The sequence below is a fragment of the Mastacembelus armatus genome, chromosome 7 (genome assembly GCF_900324485.2).
Source record: "Mastacembelus armatus chromosome 7, fMasArm1.2, whole genome shotgun sequence".
In the NCBI taxonomy this organism is placed as follows: Eukaryota; Metazoa; Chordata; class Actinopteri; order Synbranchiformes; family Mastacembelidae; genus Mastacembelus; species Mastacembelus armatus.
This window is the reverse complement of record NC_046639.1, coordinates 7,195,027-7,206,792: the sequence shown is the minus strand read 5'-3', so window position 1 is coordinate 7,206,792 and position 11,766 is coordinate 7,195,027. Positions and strand designations below refer to the sequence as shown.

The following is an 11,766-nucleotide window of genomic DNA, read 5'->3' as shown; positions in this document are numbered from 1 at the left end:
TAATGTTAGAAAATGATTGAATCCTTTAAAGACCATAACAAATAACTCGCTAGTTAATAGCGATAAAAAAACACTGCCCCCTAGTTTTAATTCATTTCCAAGAGAGGCAAAATATCGTTTTACTGCCACGGTAGACGTCATTTTTCTTAAAAAAAAAAAAAAAAAAAAAAAAAAAAAACGGAAAATGGCAGTTTTGGGCTTTACCGCTCTCCGTAGATCCCCACTGTTACGAGCTAAACCAAAGCCTCACCTGCCTTATTAGAGTTTTATTTTAGTTTATCATCACAATGTGTAAGGTTTCATCTAAGCGTAATAAACTCCAGCGTTAGCTAATATATATCACGCTGTTATTCAGCTGTGCTTGTATGTTTATCTTACTAACTACAGCTACTCGCTGTCAATCAGGTCATCAAGTGCAGCTGCCTCAGTTTTTTCACAGACCACAGGAGAGGGTTTCTCAGCAGCTAATATAAGAACACGGGTTTCTACTCATGGAAACAATAGCACTTCAGATGAACTAGTTTTGAACTGTTTCGTCGTGTCCTTGTGGAATGCCGCTGTCCGAGCACCCCGCTTCTCTCTCCAAATCCAGGCTGAAGTCAGACTTAGTCGCCCATGGGGTCACGCTGCCGCCTGCTAAGAGCAAAAAGGAGGTTTATGTGAAGCTGCACTTAAAACACGTCGATCAGAAAACCTCTGCGGGTCTTTCTGGCGATGAGGAGGCTCCAGCGCAAGATGTTACAGTGAGTTTTCAACCTTGTGGTGCTTTGCACCGTGTTTTTTTTTTTTTTTTTTTAATATATACAATACTTGATTTCTTTGGAGTAAAACACGTTCTGTTTGGTGCAATGCTATTTTAAGATTGCCAGTACTGTGTTACCGGTGTAATTTGTAGCGACAAGCTCAATTAAAGTAGTTATCACCATTGCACAGTGAAAGAAGTCATCAAAGTATTCTTTACATCAAAAATTAATGAAAGTATCAAAGTATTTTCCCCAAAATGTAGTATCTCCAGAAAAGCGATTAGGTTTCTCTTAGATGGTTAATAATTTTATAAGGATCTGGCCAACTCCGAAGGGCTACAGAAAAAGGTTGTTTGTCTTTTTTTTGTAAAGTGCCTTGAGATGGTTTGTATTGTGATTTGGCACTGTACAAATAAAATTGAATTGAATTTAATAATGAATGAGAGAGAAAAGGACCATGGACCAAAATGGTTGTGAATTACTGGTTAATCTTTAACATACTGTATTTTATATAAGTTTTTTAACATAAGAGTCTAATCTAAAGTGTCGGTTGGAGAAGTAAGGAGTACTTCAAAAATAAATTTAACAAATCTTCCGAAATCCAGATCATCACATGTTTACAATAGTATTAAACTGTTATACTCAAGTACGCTGTAAATACTTCAGAAGTGCTGTGGATAGGAGGAGTGGCAGATCTGGGTTACTGCAGTCCTCTCTGTGGCACACTTGGGTCCTTGACCACCAGATGTTACTGTAGTTGACAGCTGCCATTTTTGTGCATGTGCTTGCCACACTCCTTTATGTTGGCCAGAAACAGAACTGTCATTTAAATAATTTTTAGGTTTTGGTGCTGTGTTGTGGGGTATAAAGCTTGTTTGGACAAAACTCCCTGTACTGTGGCATCAACTGCACGGTGAAGTTGCGGTTTCAGGTTTAGAAACCTCTGTAATATTTGCACTCTAGATTCAATACTGACATTTAGAGGTGATACTTTTGGCCAAGTAAACAACCATTGGACAAAAAAGAAAGTCGATCTGCAGATGTATTGAGAATGAATTCATTTGTCTTTTTTCCAGACAAAGGTGGTGAAGAAAAATGAGCAATTTAAAGATCTTACCCTGTGCTCTAAGAAGCTTCAGATTTTTTTTCCCTAAAATTTAACATTTTGTAGACTGAACAATTAATTGAGAAAGTAATTAGCTGATTATTCGATAATTAAATTAATTTGCTGCCCATACAATACTGAGTATTTTCCAGATGAGAGCATTTGTGTAACTGTATAGCATTTGTGACTGTAATGATACTATCTTAATGTTACAATACTTTGTTTTATGACTGAAGAGGTCAAAATCACTTATCACAGGTCTATACCAGTAAACCAAAATGTGATGATAAAACATGCACTTTGATACACTGAATGAGGTCTAGCACATATCTCTCACTGAAAGTTTTTCTGTGGTTGATTTGGTATTACAATAGGTAACTATGAAAGTATCTTTACACTATGATTAGATGACCTTCAAATGCATTGTGAGCATTCTTGTCATGTCTTTAATAGTATTCAGTAATCTCAGAAAAATTCTGTTTCATGACGACAAGGAGGAGAATCCAGAGGAAGCAGAGATGCCCGATGTCACTGCTTTGACTGACGACGACCTGAAAGCCACGCTGCACAAATACGGGTTTAAAGCTGGACCCATAGTTGGTGAGTTTGCACTTAATTCTGTCTCTAAATTGATTTTCACTGCAGAAATAATGTTTCTGTCATGCTAAATTCAATTTTGTAAGGACGTGTATATACGTCTTCTGTATGCTCTGGTCTTAAAAAAACATACTGCTGTAATATTTGTTCTGTGTTAGCCTCTACCAGGGCCGTGCATGAGAAGAAGCTCAGGAGACTGCTTCAGTCTGATAGACAAGTCAGATTTAGTGGAGCAGAGAAAGAGGTGCTGTACTCTGACAGAAAAGAAGAGGAGGAAAATGGGCAAGATGATGATGATGATGCTGACTCAGGTATGGCCTCAAATGCTTTAGATTTTTTTTTTTTTTTGCCCAGTTCTGCACTTTCATAGGCTGTATCCTGTAAGTCATATGCTTCGTATTGTTTTCCTGTAATTTGTACAGATTCTGAAAAACAACAAAAAACACTTGAAGAGTCACATCAGACCCAGCAAGAAAGTAACCAGGTGAGAAAAATCTTAAAATCCCTGACATTTTAGATTTAAAGATTGAGTTTCTTTTTTAATGAACATCATCTCTTGAATTGTATGAAATTTGTGAACTAGCACCATCTGTGATGGTCTATTGAGCTAAAAGCATTACAGTGCTTAATGCACAATCACTGACTGTACTGAAACATCTCTTCCCTACAGTGCCACTTAGTGGTTACAGATTACAATAAGGGTTTAACATTCTTTGGAACAAGTGCTTGCATTTTGAATGTTAGTGGTTTTGTTGTTGTTTTTCCTTTTCAGAATGATGATTTTGTTTACCCACAGTGCTTTTTACCTTCATCAAGACTGGTAAATACAGCAGATAATAAGAGTGTTTGCACAAATTTCCATAAACATGAATTCTAAGCTGTTTTTTTTTTCTTCTTATTTCTGCCTTTTTTTAGCATATTCCTACTTGTAGAAGCATGAACCCTGGTTTTAAGTGGAATTCAGGGAAAGTGGTAAAATCATCAGAGCAGAGTCAGTCCCACTGCTCACAGATTCCTGTAGGAATTACAAAATCATCTTCTGCTGATCAGTGCTCAGGATTAAGATCAGTGGTAGGCTGGTCTTATTTCACTTATATGGGGTGCTTAGGTTGTTTTTCACTTTTTTGTGATTGTCATTAGTATCTCACTGGTGAATAGATTGGGTCATAACTGATACATGTTTGTATCACTTTTAACATGACAATAATACCAATGCATACAGGTTCCATCAGGATCTCCATCTGTTACTGCCAATGGTTGCTCGTCATTTTCCTCTCAAGCCTTCAGCATCACTCAAATGGTTGAGGAGGAAAGTTAATTCTGCCTATGTTTTCAAACCCACATTACACATCATTAATTATGGCCTTATTTCATTTCTTTGCTTTCGGGGTAATCACTTAGTAGTGTACATTGTCACTCTAAACAACAGATGGAGTGTTGGAAGTCATTCTCTCCTAGCACAAACACTGAGAGAAAGTCATATGGGAGCAATGTGCAGGAACGTTGCTCACGGTTCAACAGGGTCAGTAATGCTCACTTTTTTCAGTCACACTTTAAGCTCAAACTTTGGTGGTGGTTAAAGAGGTTCATTGTAGGCAGGAGGAAATTCAATCTACAGAAATCCTTTGTCATGATATGTTACATCTGCTGATGTTTTCCTTAGCTGGACAAGCAAGTTGTTGAGTACAACAGGAAGGACCAGTCCCTGTACTACACTCCCAGGGCTTCACCTTATAAAGGGAAAATGAAGGCACATACATCTTCTGTGTGTATTCCATATCACAGTGATGTCTAGATTAATGAACTAGGTTTGGTGTAGATACTTCCATTTGTCAACCCAAGCCAGAATATTACAAATGATAAGCATAATGGTTGCTGTATCTTAATATTTTGACTCTATGTGTCAGATTACTGCACATTATATTAATGGTCACCTTTCCCTTAATTACTGTCTGAATTGCTGTCTTTGTGCTGTCTGGGACGTTTTCTGTTTTCTCTGGTTTTGTGAGCATTTTCTGTTTCTTTTCTAGCTTCCCCAGGAGCCTATGAAAGGTACTTTCAAGGACATTATTCCAGACACTGAAGCAATACAAAGAAGGACCTAGTAAGTGCTGTACAAACTTTTTCCATGCACAAATTAGATACACTTCAGTTTTTGTAGGATGATAATTTACTGAAGTACAAGACATTTACAGGAATTTGAGATGGTGGTGGGGAACACATGTACAGCATTCATACAAACACATACATCTTCTGTGTGTATTCCATATCACAGTGATGTCTTACCCATGGTAAGAATTTTGTGATTGGTCTATCAGCACATATATCCTTTTTGAATTTCAGTGCCACTTGTCGGAAGCCCATCAAGGGTACAGCAGGGAGACCTGTCCAGCGTGCATATGCAGATACTCCTGCCAGTCCCACAACTATAGGGAGACGAGAGGTGGAGCGCCGCCTTGTGCCCATCCACATACAGATTTTGGTCTTCTTCATTGTGGCATGCCTCTTCTACCTCATTAACGTTTGTGTTGAAGACAACTCATTAAGTCCACTTGTTGCCTTACTGGATAGCCTAACCCAGGGGGTAGACAGTGATGAGAGAGCTTTGATTCAATCCAATACACAGGATACACCAGTACTTTCTAGACAGGTGTAGCTTAGGGTGTTTTATAATCTTCTATATTGACTTACACATGTGAGTGTTACTTCTGGTTGTTGCAAACCATACTTTGTCCTAGGATACACACTGATTTAAGCACATTTCCTTTTTTGAATGTGTCTGTATGGGAACATCAAATTCAATTTTCTATTTTGGTTTTTTGACGAATGCTCGTCACTGTAGTTGAAACAAAACTTTAAAGCATTTCTCATAGAAGTTAAGAATTCTGCAATTTTTGTTTCATAACCCAAATTGTGTAATCTTGTGCAAAGTAATGGTACATTTTTAAAGATCACTGTACTTGTATATATGTGTGTTTTTTGTTTGTTTGTTTTTTAAATATATATATCATATTTCAATAAAGGATGTTTTGCTTCATAACCTTTGTACTGTAAATGATAAACATTTGTAGAAAACTTTCAAATCGTAAAATCCAATTTTATTAAATGTCAGAAAGATTATGAGTAAACAGCTAGCTACAAACATCTGTTATGAATGACTGAATTGTGTGACAGGTGGCCAGTGTCAACATGCATTAATCGAGAAAAAGGCAACATAAGATGTCAACTGGGCTGTAATTTACAGATCGTACCTAAATCAGTGTGATCATGTGCGGGGCAGGTGAAGCCCTGTTGTGCTGCCCCAGCACTTGAATGTTAGTGGACACAGACACAGATCTATTGCCTGGAAGGTCCCGGGGTCGTTAGGACCAGAGCGGTAGAGAAAACATCTTTTTTTTTTCTACCTTAGAGCCGTTGAATATCCAACTTAAAACTAACTTCACCGCGGTCACTGCGACAACAGAAACTGAATTAGGGATTGTTGAAAGCAGGCAGCCACACCTATGTGCACAAATGTTAGCACTGTATCAGAGTATGGCAAGTTTCGTTACCCATTAGCCAGTTAAGTCAATCATTAACAGATGTTACAAAGCATCGATATAAGTTATATACAGTAAGCTCCCTGATGAAATTTAATAACTGTGCTCTATCCAACTTCAAACTAACTTCACCCCAGCGTAACACCGCATACGTTCCACTTTCACAATAGCTAACGCTAACTAATGTTACAAGATGACAGACACAGGAGCAAAGTTTAATTTTTTGAAGATTTTAAAATTTATTCTTAGTAGTTTCTTCATTACCGTTCTACTGTTATTTACTATAGCATCCATCAGGACTCTTTCACTGGACGTAAATGTCGGACTTCAAATCGCACATTGGGAAAAGCAGAACATCTCATTCGTGGTAGACCACCATCAGAGAAAGGAGCTTTTAGACAACTTTAAAGGTAATGTGACTCACTAGCTAGATTTTACTACAACTACTGACCTGTATGAAACAAATAAGAAACCATCATTTACACGATGTGTCTCCTCATTCATGCAGAAGCTATCCGGATCCCCACGGTGTCAGTCTCACCGACGCAGTTCAACACTACAGCTCTTCTTGAATTTGAGAGGCTCCTCCGAAAAGGTGAAAGATGAGAAACTTATTTTTAACTGTAGCAGGCTAGTGTCATGTTTGTCTGGTAACACACAGCTAACCATAACATGGTACCGGCCGTGTTTACCGATACTAGCCAGCTACAAACACAAGCTAATTTAACGTCAATCTACGTCAATCAAAATACAGTACACTCACTTTTATAAGTGAAGTATACTCTTAAGTGTACTTTAGGTGTAAGACTAATAACTGATAAACGTGTGTTTGAATTCATATCTATGTGCAACTCTATGTATTGAACTCTCTGATGCTATTTATATACTTACAGCCCACTTTTTAGGTTATTTGCAGTAGCTATACTTTATAGTGTACTGCAAATAAACCTCTGTATATCCTAACTAGTTTGCCTGTCACATAACACTCATTGTCTTTTCAGGGTATAAAAGTATATTTGGAGTATATGTCTTTAACTATAAGAGTAAAACCAAACTTTGAGTACATAACTAAATTAGCTGTAAGTTGTATTTTGCAGTGAAACTAAAACAAGTACTGGCCTGTACAGAAAACTGTAACAACTTCACACTTTTAGCAGCTTGCTTTAATTTTAACAAGCCCATCAAATATTCCATGGTTAAAAAAAAATTGGAAAAAATGAGATAAAGCATTTAATTTTACGTTGGGCTAACACATTAAAAATAATATTTTAGAAATTTGAATCCTGCTGCAGTAATTGAATCTGAATTTAAATTATCTCTGATTCTAGAAGGAAAACCTCAAATTTCCCTTAACTAAGGGTTAAGCTACTCCTGAGTTTTCACTAAATCTGCTTTCTGGAATACCTCCCAGAGCATGTATTACAAAAGCAGTTACACTTAGGGCCACAGGTAAAAACAACTGGACAACACTAATTAAACTGCAACACAGGATAAAATAACCACGTACACTGCTACAAACACACACATCAAAAGAAATGTAACCAAATAATGTGAACTCAATAGTAATGGTCAAACACAGTCTCTATCTCTTGGGCGTGCTGGGAAATCTCACCTGTCCAACCCTCTACACATTGGTATGCTTTGTACTGTACTATCAGTAAACATATAGGATCTAGTTATACATTTGCCAAATTGATAGGAATGAGATTAAAAGAGCAGTGATGAGTCATATCACAAGCAGATTTGGTTCTTTTGATACTAATGGCTCAGTTCCACCCATCTACCTGAAGCTATTCCACCAAAAACTATAAAACAAACACTTGAATGTTATGAATAAGGCAGGAATGCTTAATTATAATTAATTATGCAAAGTATATCTTAGTTATTAAATTAAGTCCAAGTACAAGCCAAATATACTTCAATTTTTCTGTATACGTTTGTTTAGTATATCTCTGATAAATACATACAAAGTAAACTGAAAGTCTACTATCTTATTTTAAACTTTAAAGGAAACTTATTTTTTATAAGGGTAATGTGCAGTAGACAGACAAAATCACTCTACAAGCACTAGCAGACTTCTTGTACTAAATTCTTCATGACTGGTTTTATCTTCTAGAGGGCCCCGAGGCTGGCATTTGTTTTTGTGCCCCTTTCAGTGAGTGCAAGTTCACAAGAGCGAGCTCAAAGTTCAGTTTACAGCAATCACGCTAATGAAAAGCAAGGATAATAAAAATGTGATTGCTGAAAGCACACTTCTTAAAGGGGTATTCCAGAAAGTATTGTTTTTCCATATCATTTGAGGAACTTGCAAGACATGTTTAAATCTTTGCACAGTGTTAAACATAATACTGTTTTTATCTTCAGATATATTTTCACAGATTCTGCAGCCCCACTAGAGCTGCAGATGTCAAACAACAAATTTTACTGAATATTAAACAGATGATAACATGTAAATTTAGCCTTCTTTAAACTCTTCTTCCTGTTTCAGCTTTCCCAACAATTTTTTCTTCAAGCTTGATTCAGCACGAACTGGTGGCAAACTACAGCCACCTGTTTTGGGTGCAAGGATCACAGCCTGACCTGTTGCCATACCTTTTGCTGGCTCACACTGATGTTGTACCTGCCTCAGAGTCAGATGGTTGGGATGCCCCACCATTTTCTGCCAAGGAGATAGATGGTTTCATCTATGGTAGAGGAACCATAGATGACAAGAGTTCTGTAATGGTAAGACAACAAGTGACATTTTCTCCGAGCCTGCTATTAAACAGGATTCAGTTACATTCTGATTATTCTGCTGATATGTTTTTTTTTATGTTCCAGGGAATACTTCAGGCACTTGAGTACTTACTGTTAAAAGGCTATGCTCCACGCAGAGGATTTTACATCAGTCTTGGCCATGATGAAGAAGTACTTTGCTCAAAGAACCTTTGCCTTTTAAATGAAATAAAATATCATACTTGAATTTCAGGGTCCTCATATATTTCTTTTTGAAGGTCATGGGTTATATGGGAGCAGTGAATATAGCAAGTGTTCTGAAGCAGCGTGGTGTGCAGCTGTTGTTTGTTCTTGATGAGGGCTTTGCTGTATTTGATGGACTCATCAGTGGTCTTGAAGGACCCGCTGCTCTGTGAGTCATACTCTGATGTACAGGAACAGTGCAGCATGATATTTACTTGGCAGCTTTTGGTTGGTAAAGAGTAAAAAATTTGACTGATCCTGACATTACAACAGAACTTCATACACATGATGTGCCACATATATGAAAAATATTGGTGATTGATTGGCATTATTTGTTTTATGTGTGTGTCTATATTTTGCAGAATTGGGACAAGTGAGAAGGGATTTGCCACTGTAAAGCTGAGTGTGTCTATGATTCCTGGCCACTCCTCCATGCCTCCCAGCGAGACCAGCATTGGGATCTTGGCTGCAGCAGTTAAAAGGTAAGGGGAAGGTATGATGTATTCTGGTTAGTCTCTGTACATAAGTACAAAAAGCCAAACTCTAAGACTTTGATGATGTTATTCTACTTTGTCAGACTAGAAGACAATCCAATGCCAAGGTTGTTTGGTTATGGGCCTGAGCGTGGAACATTTGAACATCTTGCCCATAAGGTAAGGAACTGACTACTTGTCAACTGGAAAGTACTAGTAGCATGTCAGATTTCTTTCTGTTGTTAACTCTTTTTTTTTTTTCAGTTCAGTGTCCCAGTGAGGTTTATAATGTCAAATTTGTGGCTGTTCTCCCCACTCATTGGCTGGTAATTACATCCTAAAATGTATTCAACATGTCTTCTTCTGGGTGTGTCCCTTTAGAATAAATGTAATTGGTATGATTTTTTGTGCAGGGTACTGGAACGCAAACCAGACACTAATGCTTTTGTAAGGACAACCACAGCAGTCACCATGTTTAATGCAGGTGTTAAGGTAATTCACAGGATGTTAGTTTACAAGCAACTCAAACTGACCTTAGTCAAACCTGCCTTAGAAAAATCCTTAATTCTTTTCTACATTATAGGAGAATGTCATCGCTTCCCTTGCTGAAGCTTATGTAAATCTACGGATTCACCCAGCACAGTCATTACAAGAGGTAGGTCAGAAATGTAAGTCTGATTTTTGAGAATTCCTTATGTCTTGCCAAGAAGAAGTTGAATAAGATGTGTGCTGTCTTGTTTAGGTCATGGACCTCATCCAGTCTACAGTAGGGGACCAGCGAGTGAAGATAGAGCTTATTGATGGATCTGACCCTTTGCCTGTCAGCTCTGCTGATGAAAAGTCATTTGGCTTTCAGATAATTAAGAAAACTGTGTTGGAGATTTTTTCAACAGTTACAGTTGCTCCAGGTAGAATCCAGATTTAATTTCATCCAAACTGGATTGTTAATTCAAATTTGGTGATTGGTGTTTTTATATAATGTTTGAATGTGCAGGTATCTGTGTTGGGAACACAGACAGTCGACACTACAAAGACCTGACCAGTGATATTTATCGCTTCATCCCTATCTGGTTTAAACCAGGTGATACTCAGAGGTAAGAATCTAGTTTGAACACTGAATAAAAATGGTCTCAACAAAACCTGCTGCTGTCATTCCTTATAATAAACTGCTTGTGCAAAATAAAAATGGCACACTAGAAAGCCGGTTCCAGAACAAAAGTTTTCTGTCTTGGTCACGTGACTTGTCACAGACTTGTGATGTAACAGTGTGATGTAGTCGTAATGTACAGACCTGAGGTCTCTCTTGAACATAAATGCTAAGAAGTAAATTATGTATAAAACCAACATGCTGTTCTCAGCTTTTGTAATATATGAAAAGTATCTTTTTTTTCCTAAATGCGATGAAAATAAAGTTTCTTTTTCTTTTTCTTAGGTTTCATGGCATCAATGAAAGGATTTCCATAAAGAACTATGAGGAGATTGTAGCATTTTACTTCAGTTTGATTCAGAACTGTGACATTCAGAAGCTCCCTGAGCCTCACAGCTCTGTCCACGAACTCTAACGAATGGAAAGCATTGGCAACAAGTAAAAAAAAGTACAATTCAGCACCTTTTATTTTTATTCCCAATAATTTCAAAAGTGACTAAATTTGAAAAATCAAACATATGATTATATGTTTTAGAGCTACTTTAAACAACACTTTTCCAGTAGCTTAACAATAATCATACTCTTCAATCATGTGTGATGGGACTCAGGATTTATCTGGTTGCAGTGAACAGCTCTATTTTATTTGTGATAAGGTTGTGATGATTTTTTTTTTTTTTTTAAATCTTAAGCTTATAATGGTGTAATCTGATGAAGTATTTGCTGGTTGAAAATACAGTATAGTTTACAGTAATTTCCATGAACCAAAATATATATTTTTTTGCTGCTTATAATACTTTTTGGGAAATTCTGAATTGTGATATTTGAAATATATTGTTTCTTCTTGTTGAATCAGGTGTACTGTAGATTTGTTTTTGTTTTTTTAACAATGGTGCAATATCACTGACTGACTCATTAAAATGGATCCAGATTTGTAACGGTCATATGAAGTTTCACAACGTCTTGAGATATATTTTAAAACTTAATTACATGCGGGTAATCTTTATTAATATTTTATTGGTTACATAATACACAAACATCACAATATCCCCATCATTCATTCTGTAGTGAAAATCAAAGGATATCAGATTTGTGTGAAGATGTGTTAAGGAGGCAATGAATTCCACTTCATTTCAGTTACCATAACATAAAGCTTAATAAAGGAGTAAAACAATCAAAAGAAGAGACTTTGTTTTCTTATAAGTGG

General features: G+C 36.9%; 2 protein-coding genes and 1 long non-coding RNA gene across 3 annotated transcripts; 2 read left to right on the top strand and 1 right to left on the bottom strand.

Moving 5' to 3' along the window:
* The first annotated feature begins 251 nt into the window (after nt 1-251).
* Nucleotides 252-5,327, top strand: lemd1 (LEM domain containing 1). Its single transcript, XM_026331534.2, has 6 exons — nt 252-743; nt 2,343-2,448; nt 2,604-2,756; nt 2,868-2,929; nt 4,476-4,549; nt 4,789-5,327. Exons 1-6 carry the CDS (start codon nt 552-554, stop codon nt 5,099-5,101), a joined length of 900 nt encoding a protein of 299 aa, XP_026187319.1. The 5' UTR covers nt 252-551; the 3' UTR covers nt 5,102-5,327.
* LOC117152677 (uncharacterized) lies at nt 4,598-6,582 on the bottom strand. The gene is made up of 2 exons (XR_004463123.1): nt 6,436-6,582; nt 4,598-5,017 (listed from the first exon to the last, which is right to left on the bottom strand). It is a non-coding gene; the product is annotated as an uncharacterized LOC117152677 (long non-coding RNA).
* On the top strand, nt 6,108-11,503 carry pm20d1.2 (peptidase M20 domain containing 1, tandem duplicate 2). Its single transcript, XM_026333609.2, has 13 exons — nt 6,108-6,394; nt 6,493-6,579; nt 8,473-8,708; nt 8,805-8,891; nt 8,978-9,111; nt 9,305-9,424; nt 9,520-9,595; nt 9,680-9,741; nt 9,829-9,907; nt 9,999-10,070; nt 10,158-10,323; nt 10,410-10,509; nt 10,848-11,503. The coding sequence occupies exons 1-13, from the start codon at nt 6,178-6,180 to the stop codon at nt 10,975-10,977; spliced, it is 1,566 nt and encodes a 521-aa protein (XP_026189394.1). The 5' UTR covers nt 6,108-6,177; the 3' UTR covers nt 10,978-11,503.
* The last annotated feature ends 263 nt before the right edge of the window (nt 11,504-11,766 follow it).